At 45.0% G+C, this 23435-nt stretch overlaps 1 protein-coding gene across 3 annotated transcripts; it reads left to right on the forward strand.

The window, feature by feature from the left end:
- The first annotated feature begins 495 nt into the window (after positions 1–495).
- On the forward strand, positions 496–23138 carry QRICH1 (glutamine rich 1). 3 transcript variants are annotated; one of them, XM_088528235.1, is made up of 11 exons: positions 496–514; positions 1420–1480; positions 4815–5144; positions 12354–13373; positions 16923–17100; positions 17678–17832; positions 18534–18648; positions 19924–20032; positions 20451–20602; positions 21312–21402; positions 22203–23138. In XM_088528235.1, exons 3-11 carry the CDS (start codon positions 4836–4838, stop codon positions 22393–22395), a joined length of 2322 nt encoding a protein of 773 aa, XP_088384361.1. In that variant the 5' UTR covers positions 496–514; positions 1420–1480; positions 4815–4835; the 3' UTR covers positions 22396–23138. The 3 variants fall into 3 exon arrangements, with proteins under 3 accessions (XP_088384361.1, XP_088384360.1, XP_088384359.1); XM_088528234.1 differs by having other exon boundaries at positions 510–598; XM_088528233.1 differs by lacking the exon at positions 496–514 and having other exon boundaries at positions 1310–1480.
- The last annotated feature ends 297 nt before the right edge of the window (positions 23139–23435 follow it).

Here is a 23435-nt window from a genome sequence, read left to right on the forward strand (position 1 = left end):
GAGGGGCCCGGGCCCTGCCCCCTGCCCGCCCCGCTCCGGGACCGGGAGAGCCGGGGCCCGCGGGGCCCCTGCGGGGAGCTGGCGCGTGGGGCGGCCGCGCGGCCCCTGCGCCGCGGGGGCCGCTCCGTGGGGCGCAGCCCGCCCGAGCTCGGCCCCGTGCGGCTGCTTGTGCCCCTGTCCCTCGGGGACTCCAGCCCCACGCGCGACCCGTGGGTGTCCCCGTGTGCGTCCCCTGCCCAGCCCCGTGGGATGGGGACATATGGGGCGTTGCTGGCCCTTGGCGCCATGGGGCTGTTCGTGCCCCCCACCCAGCCCCACGGGTGTCACCAGCCCCGCAGGGCCCCGTTGCCCCCCGGATGGCGGGGAGCGCCCAGGGCGCCCCCCTGCGGGCGGCGCTCTCGGCGCGGCCCCTTTAAGGCGCGGGGCGGTGCCGGCGGCGGCCTTCTCGCGGGGCTTGGGGGCCGCGCTCTCGCGAGGCCGGCGCGGCGCGCTGATTGGCTGCGGGGGGTTGAATGTAAGATGGCGCCCAGGGAGCTGTGAGGGGAGCGGAGTCGGGGCCGAGGCGGCGGCAGCGGCGCGAGGCGGCGGCGGGGCCGGGGTGAGGCGGCGCCGGGGCGCGCAGCGGGGCCGCCGGGCCGCGGGGGCGCGCGGCCGCGCCGGGGCTCGGGGACCGCGCGGGACCGCGCGGGGGGGAGGCGGCCGCGGTTCCGGGGGCGGCGCGGGCCCGGCGGGGAGGGAGCGGGGGGGGAGGGCGCGGCGCGGCGCGGCCCCGCGGCGCGGCCCCGCCTGCCGGGCGCGCGCCTGCCCCTTGCCCCGCGGGAGCGCGCCTGCCCCCCCCCCCGCCTCCCCGCGGGGCCCCGCTTCCCTGCGCCCCACGCACGGGCACGCGCGGCGGCGGGGGCGCGCGCGCCTTCCGGAGCGGCCTCGGCGCGGCCCTCGGCGGCCGCCGTCGCCGGCGAAGCCCCCAACATGGCTCCCGCGGCGGGCGCCTCCCGCGGGGCCGCGCGGGCGGCGGCGGCGGCGGCTCCGGGCCGGGGCGGGCAGCGAGCCGGCGCCGCCGCCCCCTTCCCGCGCAGGGGGAGCCGCGCCGCTCCCGGGCCGCAGCGGGGGGACTCTGGCTCCTGTCACTGCTGCTGCCTTGTTCTAAGTTCTGCCGTCAGGGAGGCCGGGCCAGCGGCCGCCGCGCCCGGCCGGCCCCGGTGCCCTGCGCCGCCGGCAGGCCGAGCCAGCGGGCGGTTAGCGATTGGGCACCTCGCAATTCCTAAATGAGGGCTGCTAGGCGATCCTGGCCTTCTCTCCTATGTTTCTTTCGTTTCCTTCTTTTTTTTTTTCACTACTGGAATTATTAAAAAAATAAATAAAGTCTTTAATAAAGAGGAACTGGGGATGGAAAGGGCTTCTTTGTTCTGTCTTCTCCAGAACGTTACAAGTCTAAGAGCTCAGGACAAGAGCAGCAGAAATACATGCAACATGGTGACTGGTGAGTCCAGATTGTCCACATGCTGCAAGTTGTGTGTGTGTTTGCAGTAACCTCGGTCAAAGTTTTATGAACTAACCATATGTGCTCATGGTCTCCAAAGAGTTTCTTGAACTTTTTTTCTTTTTTCTTTTTTTTTTTTTCCTGGGAAATGTCATTACCCTAAGCAGGGAGGAATTATGTCCCTATACTGAAGAAAGTTTAACTTGGTGTTTTTTTTCCGTTTTTAAAATAGAGTACTAAAAAAACATGCTGCTAAGTATGGATGGATATTTGCTACTTTTAACAGGTGCTTACTAGTTCTATAGAATGCATAAACTCATTTAATAATTGACAGTAAAAGGAGTAACTGCAGTGGTAAGCTACATGTGTTGGAGTACAAAAACCTACTGAATGCACTGTTGGGCCTTAAAGGAGACTTTGGCTAGAAATACAGTTATTACCTGCCCTCCAGATCTTCTCAGTATTATTAAAATCTCTAAATATGGTGTTACTTTCCTGAATTTCTAGATCTGGTATCTCTGCTTCTGCACGGGGTTCTCTGAAGTGCTGTTTTCCTTGACATTTCCCAAGGAGCCTTCAAACTGACAGGAGCTTCCTTCCAACAACTTGTAACGGGGGAAGGCCCACAGGAGCCTTGTCAGGCTCTTGATTTTTGATGCTTGCTAAAGAGAAGCAGTTAAGATGAAGTAAATAAGCCAAGGAGACAGTTATATATGTTCACCTTCCTTGGTGGTTGGAAGAGGTGGGTGAAGAAATGCCTGACAGTGGACTCTTCCTGGGCTTTGGGGCTGTTGCTTATGGACTGGGGCTCCTGGCCTCGGTGGCAGAGCGTGCGTAGGAGCAGCTCTCAGCTGAAGCATCGAGCTCCTGCGTACAAGTCTTTCCAGGAGGCAGGCTGATGACATTGTGTAGCTGCTAGGGCTAATGGAAAACAGTGGCCCGGCTCGTCTCCCTGATCTCTCCCTTGACACAATTAGCAGAAAGCAAATAGCTTCCTGTGACTTGATTCCCTGAGCATTTGCACTGTAATAAGCCCTAATGCAGGAGCAAGGAAGTAGGCAGGAGTTTTGCTGAGAGGTGGGTCCATGCTGTTCAGCAGCAGCCAGCTGTCACACGCATCACTGCAGCATCCCATAGCACCTGTAGTGTTCTCTTCTGGGCTCCCAGCTTGGCATCCTTGAGACTTAGTCTTTGGAAGAGTTTTTCCCCTGAAAGCTGGGTCCACTAATGCATCCCTAAGTGGGCGTGCAAAATGATTACTCGCTTCTGAAAGCCCAGCTGTGGTGCCAGAGTCAAGTGTTTGCAAGCTGTAAGCAGGAAAACTGGGCAAGCTAATCGCTCATTCTGCACTTCCCACCTTCAAAGAACCAAAGGAGCTTCTTGCAGTTAGGTGTAAAATTCATTTGGTAAAGGCCCTGAGTCACTGGAGATGGATTAACAAGGTCATTCTTCCTTTAGTTCCAGTGTAGGCATATAGGCAGCAGTCCCCTGGGAAAGGGCTAAGAATGTGTCCTATAGAAATATACAGTGCATTGACGGAGCCATTAGTGTTGCTACCCCTGGTGGGTGCTGAGCTGAGGGGGATACTTAGCTTGTTCCTGGGTGCCTCATGGAGAAACTTCTCTAGAGTCAGTAACTAAGCTCTGTCACACAGAGCTGGCTTCAAGGTTTGTCAAAACTGCTGGAAGAAGTGTGTTTTCTTCTGTTTTTCTTTCTTTGTCTAGCTCTGGTGGAACCCTGTGTGCTGTTTTTTTTTTTTTTTTTTTTTTTTTGATCTCCATTAGCACGTGCTTTTCATCACTAAGCAGTGATGCATGTTTTAAGAATATTATCTTTAGTAATCTAATACAGCGATGTTCGTTGCTCAGAAGACCCCGTAAATTGTATAATCATCAAGAACTAGCTCAGGTGTTCCCCTCAGGTTTGGTACTCTTGTCTTCTCTGACCCTGGTCTGGTGTGTTAGCAGTGAAATAAATTTCTGGGGGTTTCACTGCTGTCACATAGCAGGAAAGAGTGGTTAACCAGTGCATCTCATCTTGATTTTTTAGGGAATTGGAATTGAATTTTTAGAGCACCATTACATTTAAACGTAGCACTGCTGAGAGCCTGGAACTAAGTTCCATTTGCACCAGGCTGCCGAAGTCTAGTTTTTAATCAAATATTTTGTCTTGTTTCCACTTAAGTCACTGTGAAAAACTACATAAGTGGTTTTGCTTTTCACACCTGTTTTATTTAGAATTACACTCTTAATGTACGTATAGTGGTGATTGTCATTTTTTTTCTACCCTTCCACAGCTTTTACAGTAATACTATATTGGTAGTGCAGTACTGTACTGAATTTCTTCTAATCCTGTGTTGTTTCATACCTTTCATGACCATCTCAGCAGCTGGCAGTGTTATAACTCAAATATATTTACCCTACTTCAGAACTAATTAGTGCCTTAACTGTATACTCACTGCAGAAGTAATTTGTGGGCTTAAACAAGATAAGTCAATAACAGAGAGGAGAATGCTGTCAGAGAGCAACGCTAGAGCTTTCTCATGTTCTCTGGTGATTTTTTTTTCTTTGCTCTCACTCTCTCCCTGCTCTCGTTTTCTTTCCGTCTCTTTTGTTTTCCTGCATGGCATGTATCATAGTAACCCCTTCCTATAACAAAGGGATATCAGGAGTTGCTGCTGCTGTTGCCTCTGTCGCTTCCAGAGTCTTCCTTTCCATGTGTCCGGTTTGCAGTGTGAGGAATCTCTTAATTTCAGAGCACATTCCCTTTTGCCTGTTAGGCTCAAATCAATAGGGCTGTCCTAGTCCTGATGGCAGCGTTGCTCCGCGCTGCATCTGATTCTCTTCCGTTGTGCTTCCCATTAGCTGCTTAGAACAGAGCTGCATGGCCTGCCAGAACTCATTGCTTCCTTCTCCCACCTCGGTGGCTGCAGAGCAGGGCACAGGAATTGATTTCTAGGCTGCTGTCACTAAGGCTGCATGCTGCTAACGAATGAAACAGTGTGACTTGATTTAGCCTGCTCCAGTGCTGCCCTGATGGGTGTTAATACACTGCTACAGGAAGGCTTCTCGTGGCTGTGAGCTCTTTAAATAGGTATCATGGTAACATGTGGTTATCCTTCAGACTTCCCTAGGGTTGATTAAAGAAAAGTGTATTAGCACAAAATGTCTTGTAAAACTAAAGCATCTGTCTCGGGGCATCTGGCTGTGCATGTTTGCTAGTTTTCATATGGTACTTAGTGTGAGAAATGAATTACTGGAGTTGGGAATATCCTTGCACAGTAGGAGTGCTATAGTTAAGAGTTTACCTTTCTTCTTTCTCTCTCTTTTTTAAGGAACCCTAAGGACCTTGCAATATGAATAATTCTCTGGAGAACACCATTTCCTTTGAAGAATACATCCGTGTGAAAGCGCGAACAATCCCCCAGCACAGGATGAAGGAGTTCCTGGACTCCCTTGCTTCCAAGGGGCCTGAAGCTCTGCAGGAGTTTCAGCAGACAGCCACGACCACCATGGTGTATCAGCAAGGTGGCAACTGCATTTACACGGACAGCACAGAGGTGGCCGGGTCTTTGCTTGAACTTGCTTGTCCTGTGACAACCAGTGTCCAGCAGCAAACTCAGCAAGAGCAGCAGATACAGGTCCAGCAACCACAGCAAGTCCAGGTAAGCATCTTAAATCACCTCTGAATGTTGCTGCTAACCCACAGAATAGTGTTTAGACCCAACTCACATCTAAATTGAAACCACAGGCAAGTATTGAAGAGACGGGACCGAATACTTTTATATATATTTCACTTTCACTTAACGAGTTTGTTAGCAAGTTTCTCCTTTGATTCTGCCTCCATTGAGCCCCACTGCAGGAGGAGCAGCATACATAGCAATGTAGTGGTGTAACCTATTTGAGAAATGGTTGACAGTTCTGGCATGTACACAACTCCCTGAAGCCCTTGCACTCTGTGAAGCAGCTATAAATACCCCACCGCTGGTCTTCATTTCTCTGCCTAGTTGTGTGCATGGGATCTAACCCCTTAACTCCTTCACTTTTTTTTTTTGGTAAAATCAATACTCTTTAGAGTTATTTCACTTAAATATTGGGAATGTCATTGTTCTTGAACTGGCCTTTAAGTTAGGGGAAAATGTAGGGGAAGTTGATTATGTTATCAATTAGAGAAGGTATCTTTCAACAAAGACTTTCTAAAAGATACATGCGTGTCAAGGAAGCTTATTTGCAAAATGGAATGAGTCATCTACAATTTTTAATACATATTACAGTATTTTTTTAAGGCATTAAATAAACAAATGTAGCATCAAGAGGAAAACAAACAAAAACACCACCACCACCACCAAAAAAAAACATAGAATCGCTTTGGTCCTCCAGTCTTATTTCTTATAAGCCTACAGAGCATTTGCTAAGGCATTTATGTGTCTCAAAATGGCTGTACCTTGCAGCAGGTATAATCCTCATACATTTCAGGTATGAATCTTTTTCTTTTCTGTAGCTTAAATCTAAATTTGTGAACTTTTCCCTTTTAAACCAATAAGGAGGTAGTGTGAACTTGCCATCAAAACAATAGGCTTGTTAACAGCTCACATGCATGCTGACATGCTGCAGTAAAGATGGAGTTACCTATTTCACAGAGTAATTCACCTGCAATTCCTCTCTCTGAAAAGTAAATGAATGTTAACTGTCCCTGCCCTAACCTGCTGCCCTACAATAACTTGTGTCGTTTGGCTTTGGGAGAATGAAAAGCATGCATGGATGAACTGGACCTCTTCGTGACCCTTAAAACTGACAAGAATGCTTCTGGTTCTGCCGACTAGAGATTTGCAGTCAAAAAATTCAATTTCATTAGAAGTAAGAGTTTGCAATTTTATTTTTTGAGATTGATACCTTAGTTTTGAAGATGTTAAAGACATCAAACCACTTGGGTGGGGGGGAAGAAAAAGTACAGGGTACATGTTCTTTTCCTACTGCTGCCTCCTTTCAGAACTATGCAAAGTTCAGACTTGGCCCTTTGAAACCTTCTCATAAGGCACATGGGGAGAGAGGTCATATATCATACGCTCTAGAAAAAAAGGACTTGACCTTCTTTAAAATAACCATAGTGTTGCTGCCAGAGCTCTGTTCCTATTTTTTAAACTAAAGGGTCTGCACTTTAGGGACTACGAAAAGTACTTAGCAAAAATCAGCCCTTGCACAACTTGCCTAAGGAATGTTGTCTGTGCTCTTCCCTGTTGTTTTTGATGTGACTCTGCTTTAAAATCCCTGCTTTCGTGCCTGTGAGTACAAGCCATCATTAGTATTTTTTTATTGCATTGCAGCAGCTTCCTTTGGTCTGTTCCCAAACCCGTGTGTGTCATAACCTGGTACTAGATATGACTGCAGCTTTGTGGTATCATCAGAGCGGTTGGGCTTACTTATATTTCAGCAACTGTCTGGAATTATCTTGAAGCAAATGAATGAGCCTTGCTGTTTGGCAAGGTCTGAGATGGGAAAGTGTCTTTTCACCTCTGCAAGAGATTCAATGTTCTTATCTCTTTCGAGATTTCTCATCAAGATGCGATAAACTTTAAAACCAGGGTTTAGCATTCACCTCTCTCCAGACTGTTGCTGTGACACAGCATGGTGCCTGAGCAAAGTTGATTTTGTTACAGATTTGGGATGACCAGAGCAGTGCATCTGATCCAGCTCGTTTACACAGCCACAGAACCTTAGCCAGTAAAACCCAAAGAATTTGGATGTGGACCATGAGGAAGTCAGCTGCAGACTAATATGAGCTGAAAACAGTCTTTCATCCTGTTTTTGTTTCTTTTGTATTAGCTTGGCTATTGAGCTACTTTTAGAGTTGCACCTTGGTTGCTAAACCGCTGCCTGTGTTATCTCATGAGAAACTTGGTTCATCCTCTGAAACCTCTTAGATTTTGATCAGACTTGTCATCTCAGTACTCGACTCGATAATCCACTTAGTTCCTGTTAACCCAATTGCAAGTCAATGGAAAACCAAAGTGCTGAAGTCTAGCTGTGTGATAGTGGTGCTGAAGGTGACTAATAATATAACTAGTTGGATGCAGCCTCACAGTTCCAAGTGCTGATGACAACCTTATGATCATAGACAGACATAGACAGTGCTCAGGTTTCATCCTGGATCTCACTGTGGACAAATGATAGCAGTGCTTTCTTGCTGGTTTTATTTATACTGGGAAAATAAATTTTCTGTTTGAAGGACTGCGTCTAGAATACTTTTCAGATTCCTTCTTGAATATCTTAGGGTTTTGTTGTTGATAAGGTTCAACAGACTATTGTCAGACACTGTTAACCCTAAAATTGAGTAGATGGAACTGTCTGGTTAAGCTTTACATAAGTCTAAGTGCCTTGAAGCTCCTTCTATGTCCGGTATCACAGCGGTGCCGTTATCAATCTTAAGAAACAATTCTGTTTCCCAAATGGACGTACTTTTACTTTGTGCTGTCCTAGTTGGGAAGAGCTGTGTTTTACTTCAGTCAAGTAAGGATTTTCCTGGTTCTGCCTTTTGCAAGGTCGTGGCTAGATGGCCTTGTGCATTGAGCTCATATGGAATTAATGATACTGGGGTGAAAGCGTGTTAATGTTTACTGGCTTATTGAATAGGGCATTTGTGCAGAGGCTAATGAGCCTCTTTGCTCTTCTTCCCCAGACTTAGCAGAAAGAATATCATCGGAGAGTAAGGTCTAGACACAGCATACAGGGAAGTTTTTCAGTTCCAGCCCTTTAGCAAGATTTTGGCTAGAGAACAAGAGCTCTTTGGACTGAGATTAAGAGAAGATGCTACAGCTGAGCAAGGCTGCGGACCTGTATAGAGAATGGTTAAAAAACCACATAAACTGTTAAGTGCTTATGTCTTGTTAACTGATAATTTCTTATGTTCACTGTTTGCCATTTAGTTGTTTTTAGTCTTTTCCCAATCTCTGTTCTGTGACTTCAGACCATTATAGAAAGCTGGCTGGTATTAGTGAAGTAAGGCAGGGGAGGATGCACTAGAGTAATCCAGAAGAAAACTTCTCTAGCTCTGCCAAGAGTATCTTTCGTTCCCTTTGGATGTGGCCTTCTCCCTCCTCTGCCTCCTACCTTAGTTCTGAAGTTTAGCCTCTCTTCTAACAAAAAGTAGGGCTCTCTTTAATTTATCTTCCAAAGCCCCCAAATAATACTTTAGTGTAGCAAATACTGTTTATTACTAGCTGCTAGGTCTGAGCGTGTCTCTTCAAAGTATGGTTGTAGTCAAGAGTAGAGTTTTCAAAGATGGCCCTTCTTAGACATTGAGATTTAAGAGGGGGAACTGTTTTACTTTCCCTAGTTCATGTGTTTTAAGTGTCTTGGATCTAAATCCTGCCGCGGTACATATCTTGAGGACATAGTCTTGATGTTGAACTGTTCAGACACATAAAAGGCATGTTTTTTTGGCTAGTGGAGTTATCTCACAGAAGTTGATGAACGAGCAGAGGGAAAACATAGAGTGAGCGCCTGTCTGGCAGTTGTTCTGAACAGTTGACTTGTACACTCCCCATAGACCTTGTTTACTTTGGTAGATAGCAAAGCACTTCCTGTAAAGCAGTTGTATAACAAGTTCAACATTTCCTGCTACTTGAGTGATCGGTGCTTTTACCTACTGTATTACAGATCTATTTCATATGTGCATGCATGTGTTAGGTAACTTTGGCAAGATGTAGAAAGGAGCCCTTTATTACAGTGTTAATATTTTAAATTCTGGAATCACTTTGGCTTAGGACAGTTCTTGAGGAAAGTGTATTTTAAGCCTAGTTTCTTTTAAGCTGGGCTGAAAATTTTGAGATTGCTGTTCTTACTGTCGTTACCTTTTTGTCCTTCAGTCAGCTTGCTCAGGTGCAGAAGTTTGAGGTGAAGCTAGGGTGGTTTGAGGTTTTTAAAGTGTGTTTCCTGCACCAAATCCACTGCCTTCCCCTGCGTACCACTCCTGAACTGGAGCCTATCAGTGAGGATTCCCTTCAGATGAAACTAAACCATAAGAGGTAGTTCTGCTGCAGAGAGGTCTAGTCTGGCCTGGAAAATGAGCATGTCAGTGTGAAGTGAAATCTCACGGAATGCTTAGTACAGGGGTGATAGGTCATTTAGTTTTGCTCTGAAAATCTGCTTTTTGTATCACACTACTTGCTAATATCAACATGGATTCAGGAAACAAAGTCTTGTTCAGGAAAATAAGCATCTAAGAGAGCATGTTGGTTCTCTAGGACAGGCTACATATTGGAAAATTAATGCAGGCAAGAGTTGGTATGAATATCCTAACCAGCAGAGAAATTTCAATTAAAGTTAGGTTTTGGGAAATGCTAAATAATCCAATCAATCCACAGATGAGATTTCCTTTGCTTGCAAATTCTTTAAAATTAATTATTTCAGAGCTGCAGTTCTGCAGTGTGGATTTTCTGTCAAACAGGAAATTAGACAAGGCAGACATGAATATTCTTCTTGCAAGTTTTATTTGGAGTTAGTCTATCAATCATGAGGCGTAAAAGAAATTCTTGGAAAGCAGGCTTTGTTTGTTCCCTGCTCATGGAGTTACTTATTTTCTTTTTACATGTGCTCAGTCCTATAAAGAATGTGGTTTTGAGCTTAATGTAACAAAAGATTCACTTTCAAGCCTATAAAAGAGCCATTTTTACTTGCTAGAGCGTTATTTTTTTCCTGCCCTGACTTCTACTGATTTTGATTCTCCAGGCAGCTAATAGTTCATCAAACTTCTGGATAGTACTTCTATCAAACTTTAATCTTCTAGACCTGTAGTCAAAAAAATGATAGTTGCTTGCAGTATGGAGAGCTTCCTCTGTCTCTGTGTGTGTGTCTGTGTGTGTGTATGTTTTCTTTTTTTCCCCTTTTGAATCTGACTTTATCATCTTGCTTGGGTCTGGGCTTACTCCTTGGGTATTAACAATAATGCTGCATGAACTTAAAAGCAGTAGCAAGAAATCCTAGTTCTAGTGGTTGTGATTTATGTCTAGGGGAGTATTGTATGGCCTAAGGTCATGATTTCTCACCTCCTTAAAACAGTGGAATTTGCTCATGGGTTTTATGGATAGTAAGCTTAGGATCTAAAAGCTGGAGGAAAATAAAAATAAATAAATAAATGCAATCTCAACTTGGTTGTTCTTATTTCTGCAGATGCCTTTTGCTTAAACTGCTATCTTTCTAGTTGTACTTGAATGGTAAAATTGAGTGCAGGAGCAGACTGTTTTTGTTGCCAGCAGTAAGAATTGAAAGTCTTGCCCAGTCTGAGGTAGTGAGAGGCAGCATTGTGTATATTAAAGCAGTAGCAGGACTATCATCTAAAATTGTCTGTGCATAAAGGTGATTTCTAAGGTGTTAGTCAGCCTGTGCAGATTCTGCAAACACACTGCAGGGAAGATGGACTTCTTTTTTGCCCATCTGTAGGGCAGTATGATATAAGCATCAAAACAGAACCTAAATAGTGTGTTCTGTAGGTGACTTCATCATTTTCAGGTAACTGCCTGATCAACTCATTCATTGATGCAGCTTTTTAAACTGTCATGCTGGCACAAGGTCATCTGTTTCTTGTTACCTTGCTGGAAATTGCGTAAAATGCACATCATGTGAGTTACAGAATACTGCATATTGCTCTCAGCAGGAAGCCTTAAAACTTGCTATTCTTCCTGGGGATGGAATTAGTTCTTAACAGGGGATGATTTAAATATAAATATTTATTTTTATATATGTATATATAGGTGTGCAAGGATGCATTCTGCAAGCCTGCCTTTTTTTTTCCCTTTTTTTTTTTCCTTTGTTTTCTTTGATAACTCTTAAGTGGCTGCAAATATTTTAGAAGTTTTTAAAACTTATTAGAGGTGACTTTGGGAGTTAAGGATGAGGGTTTTTTTTGCATTTGCAATGTGCAGACGTGAGTGGTAGTTCTTGCTGGTGTTGTTTGCCCCCATCTCCCCCCGTCTCAAACTAAAATGAAGTCTGTTCAGATCATAGTCTAAAAACATTTTAGCTCTCCTATTCAGAGCTGTGTAAGTGCACAGGTGAGAAAAATACAGTTGGATAATTTGAACATTAAATGGAATTAAGTGGAATAAGTAAATAGTGAAGCACTAATTGGACTTTAGTTATAACTGCCAGTGAAATATTTCTGAAGTTTAAAGAACAAATGCTGCAATGTTGCCCTTTAGAGCAGGACAGAGATTCAGTTTACATTTAAAGCTTTTCCTGTGTTGACATCTGCTTGTACAGTGCTACTATACTGCTTAATGCTTGATTTTGAAATAGTGATTCTCTGCTTTGTGTGGAAAGGGCCAGGCATTAGTTTTAAGTTATTATTTCTTAGTGCCTGTCACTATCAGGTGATCCTGGAGCCATTTTGGGGACTGGGGTTGGAAGCAGTAAAATCAGGCTTTAGGGCATAACAAGAATGAGGAAAGCTTCCGCATCTCGTAGCAAGATGCTAACATCAGAGATGACCTCAAAGACTTGCTGTAGCAAGGCCTGCGCTGACATAACGTTGCAGCAATGCAAATAGTTCCGGAGACCTCTTTTGTCTTCCAGGGATAGTCTGTTGGCATGAGCCCATAGATCTTTCTGAGGACAGAGGAGAAACGTACAGGCACTGCTCTGTTTCTGCTGAGAAGAACAGAAAAATGTGCAGGACTGTCAAAGGCAACATTTACTCTGCCTGTGTTGTCACCCCTTAGTGACTCGATTTCATGCTGGCTGGTGGAGGGTTAGTGTTTGGAATCATAACCCCGTGGCAAGGAGCAGAGCGTGCCAGGGATGGGCCACGTTGGTGGGCGGTCGCGCTGCTGAATCCTCGACACTCGCTTATCTCTGACGGCCCCTTCGTGTCATTGCAGGTTCAGGTCCAGGTCCAGCAGTCACCGCAGCAGGTCTCCGCCCAGCAGCTCTCTCCCCAGCTCGCTGTTCATCAAGCTTCAGAGCAACCGATACAGGTGCAAGTGCAGATCCAGGGCCAGGCGCAGCAGCAGGCGTCCCAGACAATACAGAGTCAATCTCTGCAGAGCCCCAGCCCGTCTCAGCTGCAGGCAGCTCAAATCCAAGTGCAGCATGTGCAGACTGCCCAGCAGATCCAGGCTGCTGAGATCCCGGAGGAACACATACAGCACCAGCAGATCCAGGCCCAGCTCGTGGCAGGACAGGCCATTACTGGTGGCCAGCAGATACAGATCCAGACAGTTGGGGCCCTCTCGCCTCCACCTTCTCAGCAAGGCTCTCCACGAGAGGGAGAGCGGCGGATCAGCACTGCTAGTGTCCTTCAGCCAGTGAAGAAACGCAAAGTGGATATGCCTATTACTGTTTCCTATGCTATTTCAGGGCAGCCGGTTGCCACAGTGCTGGCCATTCCTCAGGGCCAGCAGCAAAGTTATGTCTCTTTAAGGCCAGACTTGTTAACAGTGGACAGTGCCCACCTGTACAGTGCCACTGGGACCATTACTAGCCCCACTGGAGAGACTTGGACCATCCCCGTTTACTCCGCTCAACCACGCGGTGACCTTCAGCAGCAAAACATAACCCACATCGCCATCCCTCAGGAGGCCTACAACGCCGTCCACGTCAGCGGCTCGCCGACGACGCTGGCTACCGTGAAGCTGGAAGACGACAAGGATAAGATGGTGGGAAGTACTTCAGTCGTGAAGAACTCGCACGAGGAAGTGGTGCAGACTCTTGCTAACTCGCTCTTTCCAGCGCAGTTTATGAATGGCAACATCCACATTCCAGTGGCAGTGCAGGCGGTGGCAGGGACATACCAGAATACAGCACAGACAGTGCACATATGGGACCCGCAGCAGCAGCAGCAGCAGCCCACGCCCCAGGAGCAGGGGCAGCAGCAGCAGCAGTTACAAGTCACTTGCTCGGTAAGTCGGACTGCTTCTTGGTCCCAGGCCTTGATTAATGATTTGCAAATGTTATGGAGACAAGATATCTGTGGTCAGCTGGTATGGAAGGAGCAGAGATGTGTCTCATCCCAGTAGTCTGGGTATGACATATGGCATTTGACTCCTGACAGATGTAGAACTGAGCCATGTTAATGTTGGAATATAATCGTGGGATGCAAAAAAATGAAATAAGAAAGTTATGTGGTGATCTTTCTAGTGTAAGTTAATAAATATAAACTCATTGCTAGCTTCTTTGTGGTAGGTACTCTGAGTTCTGCAGTGCTCTCCTGAGCCAGTCTAGGGATTGCAGTGGGAAAGTGGGGACAATTGCAGCAAAAAGTCTTTTGTGCAGATACCAGTCATCTCACTGGTTACTTCATTAATGAGCAGCACTTGGGACCTTAGCAAACCTGTGCTTAGAGTGTGGAAATCTGCCTGTCAGAGCTAAGTTTATACATATGATGTATCTATATGATGTATCTATCTGTAAGGCTGTGTCCTGTTTCCAGTAAATGCTTGTGGGACAAGAACAGAAATGAGCAGTGGCAAGTAAGCGTCTTTGTAGAGTGCTTGGCAAACACAGCAGCCAAATTTTGCTGTCTTTTGAAGACTTTATTACTATCTGTAAACCAAAGGTTATTTTAAGATGCCTTTTAAGACTTGAGTAATTAGGGCTATTAATGACGTGTCTTATATGTGCAAAGAAAAGTATTTTTTGTTATTAACAAAAAGTCAGAAGTGATTATCTGTTGCAGGCTTTTTCCTTGAATGGGATGGCGGTGAAAATAACCAATTCTGCAAGCATAGATGATAAGAATTATTATAAATCCCTTTGCATTTATAAGCAACACTGTTGGCTTTGTAATAATTTAAAATGGTGTATATGCCCACCACTTCAGCAGTAAGCATTGAGACAAGGGAGATTGCTTTAGTTAGTCGTATTTGGTAGTTTCAGAACTTAGTTATCTTGTTGGGCTAGAGTGTCTCTCTTCAGTGGAAAGAGTTCCTTACATCTGTAGAGCAGTTTTCAGTTGCTGGATGCCTCTTTTCTAAAGCTGTATCTTAAGCTGCAGCTTTTTGGGCCTTGCTGTGTGTAGGTCTTTTTTGTTTTTGCGTGTGTGGTTTAAAGAGCCTTTTGTATCACATCTTTTTATCCTGTATTGCCCTTTAGACATTACTTTGTCACTGTCAGCTACTTGACCAAACTAAATTGATGGGACTTTTTGCCTTTCTAATAACCAGGATTTCTAGGCTTATTCTAAGTTATCTCAAAGCATACTTTCTGGAGTGTGAATGCCACAATGGCATATAGTATTTCTATAATGCCACTTACAAAGCTTCTCCAATGCTCTGTATCCCTGTGTGCAGTGGGTCACAGTTCTTAGATATCAGATGTTTTCCTGTTACTATTCCCTTGAGTAGAGGGTGTTGCATAACCCCCAAAATAGACATGCAAGTCCAGGAGGCATCCATCCTTCCTCTTAAGAGGAGGAAAAGAAAGCTATCATAGGTGAACATCCAACTCTTTGGGGGTGTCCCTGTCAGCTGCAAGACTGAGAGGGAAGTTCCTTCCTTGCCCCACACTGTCCTCTGGCATTGTGCTGCAGTGGGAATATCATGAGAATCTTGACATGTTGCCATGGAATGAGCATAGTTCTTCCAGTAACTCTTTCATACCTCATTCTTGCTGCGTTGTGGTTCCTGCCACAATGTCAGCTTAACTGCTGCCAACTTGGGCAAGTATTTTGCTCTATTTGTGGGAAATGTAAGTCAGTTAAGCAACTTCTAATTCAATGAATTCACTCCCGCCCGTTTGCTTCCCTTTAAACTAGATGAGCTAGCTGTGGGACTGTGGGGAGAAGAATGCCATGTTGGGCTGACGGTGAAAGTTGACTTTGAAAAGCTTTCTGTTCCACGAGGAGCAATGAGACAGCATTCAGGAGGAGAATCAAGGAACAACCCTAGCTTCTAAAAGATGAGGTGTCAATTCACCCTTAGGTTCCTGTCCTCTTTAAAATGGGAGCTTTCTTGACAAATTGAGCATTGTCACCAACTGCCTTGATTAAAAGTTGAACCCTTCCAGATAGTCTCCCTGTGAAGCTCTGGTACACTCTTCTGGTGACACAGGGGCTGATATGGGAAAACAACAACAACAACAAAAAAAAAACTGTTAAGAACTGATGCAAAAGATAAGAGGCAGTCGGTCTGTTTGAAAGCTCCTGTCTGAGGCTGCTACTTCAACTGGGTCTTTTAATACTAAATAAGGTACAAACATTACCAAAGTCTCTACACCAATTTCATTATAGTCTGTAATACTGTCAGGACAACATTCACTAATAATTGACTTGGCAGTAGCAAAGCAAAAAATACAGCTTATTATAACAAAGTCTTGCATTTTTTGGGGTGGATCTTAAGAAAGAGAAATGAAACCTGTGTATTGATGAAAGCATTGCTGCCCCTGTAACATTCAGGGGAGCTGAAGAGAATGATTAGCTGTCTGAGTAAGGGATGTATAAAATTTCAGGTTAATCTTAGTCAAGATAACCATGGGACTTTTTCTTTGGCACAGGATTGAGCAGCTATTGCAGAGATCAGAAAGTGAGTGCAACTATAGGTCTTGCTGCTCTTTTTGGATAGATGCCATTAATGCTTGTAAAATAAGTTTCAGTTTGACGTGGTAATCCTTGATGGCATAAGGTCTTGCTGCAAAGCAAACTTCCGAAGAGTCTGAAGACCTATTAGCTATTTGCAGAACAGCTACTAATCTGCCTTAGCAGTGACTCTGTGGTTTGTGAGAGTATTTCATTTCAGTTGAATATGTTTTCATGCTGATGATCTAGACTGTTACTGCTTTATGCTTCTTTAAAAAGTTGCAGACAATACTGGAAATGCAGCAGTGAAGACTGTTGATAATAATACCATTGTAGTGAAGGGCAACCATAAGCTGTACAGACTATGTGTTCTGTCTGCCCGTTATGCAGTATAATCATCATCCTGCCTGCATCCTATCAAGAGATTGCAGTTGGCCTTTTGTGATGGTTCAGTGAAACCAACAGGAAGGTGTCGGAGCAAACGGCTCCAAAATCTTGGAGTATCCATGTTTGAGAGGAGACAGAAGTCTCTTCCCAAGAGGATTTTAACCCCATGAAGATCCTTGCCTTTGAAGGTATGGCCTAGCTTCTCCTCAGCGTGGCTGCAAGAAGAGGTCTTGCCTATCATGTCTCCTGTGATGTTTTGCAAGATACCTAAATGCAGCAAACTGCAGTGTGAATGGATTCACTAAACAGTGACAAAGAGGCCCACTCAAACCAAAGAAGTTCTTGGAGAGACAAATACTATTTCTTAAGGAACAATTCAGGTTAGACAGCAAAAGTTGCATTCCTTGGATTAATTTCTCTTTAGAGGAGAGTGTTGTAAAAGGCTGATGTCCTGGGGCTAGATGTAGTAGTGCTGCGTGACTTTAGTTTTGTCTAGTTGTTGCATACCAAGGTGTATATATGTATATAACAGAAATAATGTCTTTCATAGGCTCAAACAGTTCAGGTTGCTGAAGTTGAACCCCAGCCACAGCCACAGACTTCACCTGAACTTCTACTTCCAAACTCTCTGAAGCCAGAAGAAGGGCTTGAAGTTTGGAAGAGCTGGGCCCAGACCAAGAATGCAGAGCTGGAAAAGGAAGCCCAAAACAGGCTAGCACCTATTGGAAGTAAGTGTCATGACAATGTTGCCTTTATTTCTTTTCAAGTAGGGATTAGACAGTGACCAAAATTTTAACTGTTAAACCTTCTGTTGCGAAACATACCCTTCTGTTTTAGAAGTGATTGTTTTGATTTAAACTTTGAATTACTTAATATTATTGCATGATCTAGCTACCATAACTACATGCTTAAAGAGGTCTATGCTAAGCTGAGCACTTAGGCTGAATAGAAAGGGATGTTGTGTGACTGTGGTGCACAAAAGAGCAAGATGGTTATGGATGCCCACCAGCTTGGCAGAGCAGTCAGGGAGGTGCTGTTTTTCTGTTGCTGCAGGGCACTGTTTTGTTGTGGGTGTGGAGAAGAGAGGCAGTTGTCATGTGGTGGTTGGAGCAGAGAGTTTTCCTCTTGTGTTCTTGCCCTTGCCTTCTAGTAGCTCTGACAATCTAGGCTTTATTTAAGCTTTCATTATTATACTGGGAGAGTGAGATGGTACCGAGCCTGCTGGATAGAGTGGTGAAGCTGGAGAACCGGGTTATCGTGCCTGGAAAATCAGAACTCTTTAGGTGGCTTTATTCTGTTTTCCAGGGCGTCAGCTGCTGAGGTTCCAGGAAGATCTCATCTCTTCAGCTGTAGCTGAGCTGAATTATGGTCTATGCTTAATGACACGGGAAGCTCGAAATGGTGATGGTGAACCTTATGATCCAGACGTCCTCTACTATATCTTCCTGTGTATTCAGAAGGTAGGTGGGAGGACAGCTGGATGTGCAGCAGAGCAGTGCCTGTTCTCAGAACGTGTGAAGAGCATTTTTTTTAAAGAAATTTAAAAAAAAGGGCTTTTATTGAGTTTAATAGGGAAAAAAACTGCTTACTAAAAAGCTTTTAAGTGCAAATAGTCTGAAATCTACTTAGTAGATATAACACTTTTTCATGGGTTAAGAATGGGAAGAATTATTAGTAATGGAATTCAGTAGCATGGTGAAAGTGAAGTTTAAGGCAAAAATTTAGCTTTATATGGTCCAGGAAATCTGGACTGCCAAAACTAGTGTCCTTTCTGGAAGAGCTACAGGAACAGAGCTAAAGTCTGATATGAAAGCCAGGCGAGTCTCTCCTCATCCAAGTCTGAAGAGTTTAGTGCCCGCCAGACAGCTGTATAAAATAACTTCCAGTGAATGCATTTATAATGTGAAATCCAGCTAGCTCTAGTTTGTAAGATGTATTTCCTTCTTTTCTAACCATTTCCATCACAGTAATAGAGGTTACTTATTTTGTACTGGCTTCAGGACAAGCATCCTCCTACTCTCCTAGGTAGGATGTAAGGATCCTCAGCGCTATCCTGTAAAGTGTTTGAATGACGGGGTGAACGGGCTCTTAGGATAAAATCTTGCCTGAAAGGATTGTGCTCACTGCCGCTGTACTGGCCTGTGTTGTGAATCTCTTACAGTATCTCTTTGAAAACGGTCGAGTAGATGACATCTTCTCAGATCTTTACTATATTCGGTTCACTGAGTGGTTGCATGAAGTTCTTAAGGACGTACAGCCTCGTGTTTCTCCTCTTGGTAAGAACTTCTGTTTACGAACTTCAAAATTTTGTGGGGTTTGGGGCATTGAAACTGAACTACAGCATGAGCGTAGTTCCGAACAGAAACCCTTCAAGAGTGCTTAATGTCCCCCATAACAATTCTCACTGAGATGCTCAATATCTGCACTGAATATTGGGGTTATTTCACGTGCCATGCTCTAGCCCTCATCCTTGTTTGGGATTATTTATCACTTATCACCCACTAGAGGGTTGGTTCATGGGAATTTGCAGTTTTGTGAGGTTGACTTACTCAGAAGTCAGCTGATCCTTGAGATCTGAATCAAGCTTCCTCACCTCAAGTACTAATATATCTTGCCTCTAGCATATATTGTCACTTTGGGAGTGCTGTCATGTAGCCAGATGGGTGCAGTCTCCAGGACCAGCTAAGCTTCAAAGAGAGAAACTGAGTGACTAGAGTCTCACATGCTGCAGTCAGATGCAGCTCCCCTCAACCCTGTGTCCAGAAGATGATAGTGACAGGGGTGGAACGGTCAGTCCCTGAAAACACAGATTTTCAGAGTTGTATATGAGAACTGGAGTAGGAATCATGCTTTTGGAGAGCAGAGACCTGGCTTCCTGCAACTTCATTCCCTTTGATCTGGTTAGATGTCAGTAAAGAAGCTATTGCTCGTGTTCAGCAAAGTAGCCCATGTTGCCAGTGTTAGAGACTTGGTGCCTAAGTAGCACCCTGAGTTTTGGAATCCTTTTGTTTCCCCTCTGGCTGTTTGATCTGTACTTTGTCATTCCACAAGCTGTGGAGTTCATACTGATGGCTGTTTTTCTATTTATCCGTGTGTTTGGAGTATAGTGTTTCTCTTCCACACAAAGAAAAAAAAAAATCTGAGAATCAAAGGATTACTCATGTGTCCAAATACATCACTTGGCACCATGTGCTGACTAAAGCTGTGTGCAGGGCCAAGAGCTGATTTGTTGTACTGGCCTGCGTGCTCTCACATATTATTGGATTAGGAGCATCTCCATTGGAGTCAGACCATTAATTAAAAGCTGTTTTAAGTGCATTATTTACTTCAGTCTGGTTTGGGATGTACAGACATACTGCAGGAGGACATTCTCTATAACGTGAGGCTGATGTGTATATATCCTTTGTAATTGTGCCTGTATTAAGGAGATGCTTGCATAGTAATGAATGCTGACACTGAAAAAATCTCGTCCTCCTTCCTTTAAGATTCATGCTTCCTTTAAGTTCCTGCAGTAACTGTCCTGGCATGATGCTGACTTGTGGCTATTGCAGGTTACGTCCTCTCCAGTCACGTAACAGAAGAAATGCTGTGGGAGTGTAAGCAGCTAGGAGCTCACTCTCCTTCCACCTTGCTCACTACACTGATGTTTTTCAATACAAAGTAAGTATTTGGGTTTCTGTGTGCAGAAGGAGGAGAGAAGGTGTGTGGGTGGGGGGGTGGTGGGGGCGTTATTTGTTTATTTCGTATTTTTAATAAAGGAACTCGGAGTACCTTGTCAGGGTTGGCAGGAAGCTGCTGCCATAGATCAGGGTGAGATTATGAATTTTGGAATGGTTATACACAGAGTTCTCTTGCAGCCCCATCAGGCAAAGCAGTTACAGTACAACAAGGAAATGAGCTAGCAAGAAGGGAAATGGAACTGTTGGCCATTGCACGCTTTGCTGGTGGAGGAGTGTCTCACTCGGTGCTGGTTTGAGTGCTCATCTGGCCCATGATGAATAGAGATATCTACCCCATTGTTGTGACTGTCACCTTTTGCTTGCCTCTGAGTGTCCTGTGTTCTCATCTTGCTGCTCAGATACTTCCTATTGAAAACAGTAGACCAGCATATGAAGTTGGCCTTCTCCAAGGTGTTGAGGCAGACCAAGAAGAACCCTTCTAATCCCAAGGATAAAAGCACGAGTATCCGCTATCTGAAGGCTCCTGGCATACACCAGACAGGCCAGAAAGGTAGTATGTGGAAGTTTTATTTTGTAACTTTTTTTTTTTTACTGGGCTTGGAGAGACATAAAAATCTCTCCAGGTGGGGCATGAGAACCTGCGATGCCGAAGGTAGTTGGCAGTTTTCTTTATGCTTGCTCTGAGAGTGCATTATATCTTCTAACACTAAGTTTGTGTTATGCTTTGTCTGAGGCATGCAGGACTCATTGAGATCTGAGGATAACTTTTTTCTCTTTTAGTTCTGCTTTTGTGGACAAAGGTGCAATTGGATGTGATGTTTTAGAACAGGGGGAGAAACTCCCTGGGAGGACTTCTTTCTGGAAGTACTCAAGTTCTGTGTAAACACACATATGGAGCCCCTACATAAGTAGTCTGCTTTCCCAGAGGCACAGACACACACTTTGCTGGCTCAAAATCTACATGTTCAGTAGTGAAACTTCTTTGAATTTGGGAGCAGATAGAAGAGAAATGTGAAAATGGGTATGGGCTGTGGTATTCAGTGGGCCTGGGATAAAGCAAGTTCTCCAAAAAATCGTTTTGAAGACCAAACATCTGTGCTCAGGAACGACACTGCGCCTCTTGCCAGCTACTGCATAGTCAAAAGATGCTTGTGAGTGCTGAGGCTCCGTGACACTGCCCAGTTTGTGGTACTTCTTGTGCAGAGCACCTGACTGACCTGTGTGGTTCACACACCCCCCTGTGGGGGGTTCGTTTGTAGTTACAGATGACATGTATGCAGAGCAGACTGAGAATCCGGAGAACCCCCTGAGATGTCCAATAAAGCTGTATGACTTCTACCTCTTCAAATGGTGAGAGCTCCTCTTCTCATGCGTGGTTGCTTGGTGGCTGGGTTAAACAGCATCTTAGGGCTGCTGTGGTTCTCAGGGCGGTGCTTCCCTGCTGGCACCGTCTCTGCATTTCCCTACATGTACACAGGTGGGTTTGGGGATGCTGATGTGAGAGGGTGCTGTTTGGGCTGTCATCGTATAAAGTAATGTAACCAGAACTCCTTTGGTATTCAGAGACAAATGCTGATTTGTGAACTGGCTGCTATTGATCTTGTATTCGTTCTGAGGACTTGCTGTGTTGGCATAAGCTCACTGTTCTGCCTGTGACTTCTAAGCACGTCATTTGGAAGCATCCTCTGCTTGAGATGGATTAGATTTCTACTCAGATTAAGTTGTAAACCAAAAATAAGTATTTCAGAAATAACAGTGAGCCTCAGAGGACGCAGTCCAAATTATGATTCTGATCACTAATGTTGTATGTGTTCCTCTTCATGGATAACTCTGTAGCTAGCCTGGTTGTAAAAAAAAAATAAGGCATTTTTAAGGTTTCAGACTTTTACTCTGAAACAAATCTAAGGTCAAATATTTGCTATATTGGCTAGTGTGAAATAAATTACTTTCTTGTAGTTGTCCTTGGCTTAGAAAGCCCTGGGACCCCTGTTGTTCCAGGGGTGACCCTGTACCTACACAGCAAGTCCCTGTGCCTGTCCCATGAGCCAGCCGCTCACTGTCAGGGTTTGCCACGCGTGGGCCGAGGACGTCGGTGGGGTCTCTGCCGGGACACGCTGTTAGTCTGGTTGTTTCTCATCTTCCTCACGCAGCCCCCAGAGTGTGAAAGGCCGGAATGACACGTTTTACTTGACTCCGGAGCCGGTGGTGGCCCCCAACAGCCCTATCTGGTATTCCATCCAGCCGATCAGCAGAGAGCAGATGGAGCAGATGCTCACCCGGATCCTGGTGATACGAGAGATTCAGGAAGCTCTTGCCGTGGCTAACGCCAGCACCATGCACTAAGGCATCCTTCTTGGCTCAGAAGGGGTGGGATGGGGTGACGGGGAGGGACAAGCAAAGATAAATTGTACAGACTTTTACACTAAAGGAGATGCCTAAGTTTTTGGTTTTTTATTGGTGTAGTTATGAAGCCCTTTTAGGCTTCTTCTCTTTAAAAGAATCTAAAGGAAAACCTACCCATTGTGTATCCTACCCAACACACCAAACTGTTGGAACCATTGGAGGCTGCATATCCCCTGCAAGCTGGGAGCTGTGGAAAGCTGCTGGTTGACTCTGTTTTTTTTTATGATGTAGAAAACATGAACTACAGGATTGGCCTGGATGGCTGGGGCCTCTGTCTCCTCGGAGCCTGTGCAGCCTAGAGGGCACAGAATGATGGATGGACCTGCCCAGCCAGTGGAGGAGAGGCAGGCATATCTTTTCTTGTGCTCGGACATTAATTTGCTGTTATCTTGGAAGGAAGAGGAAAGAGTGAACTGCAATTGTGATTTATAAGAGGAAAAAAAAAAAAAAAGCCCAATGATTTCTATTCAGACCTTTAAGTGACATTTTTAGATGTTAAAGTACAAACTTTACCACACTCTTCTTTTTTTGGCCTGACATTGAGGCCTTAAACCTTGAGGCTCCTGTGCCTGATGGAATTCTTGTAACATACACTTGTGTATCATATAAAGATACCACCCTGTTTCTCTTATGTATTCTTACTCTAGTTGTTTATTAAGAATGACGAGCACGTCTTTTCAACATGCCATTGAACAATGTGTCTTTATTTGGGGAAGAGTGAGCTGTGAGGGTGGGGGGGCATTATACAAAGATCAGTATGCAATCTGGTTGTTTTCATCCCTGTTTGTGCTTTCCAGCTTGAGTCCACTGGACTTTTCACCCCTGCAAATTAGGAAGGTAGAAGGGGATTAACTTCTGTTGACGGACCTGGATGTCTGCTTGCTGATGGAAGCTTAGTGTCAGGCTAGGAATGTGGCATCTGTGGTACCAGCCCAGGCCCTCGGTCTGCCCTGGTGTTCTGTGGCCAGCGTGTGAGACTT

This window comes from Tinamus guttatus, unplaced genomic scaffold, assembly GCF_059628265.1.
Source record: "Tinamus guttatus ecotype Peru unplaced genomic scaffold, ASM5962826v1 Tinamus_guttatus_pri_ptg000307l, whole genome shotgun sequence".
NCBI lineage: Eukaryota > Metazoa > Chordata > Aves > Tinamiformes > Tinamidae > Tinamus > Tinamus guttatus.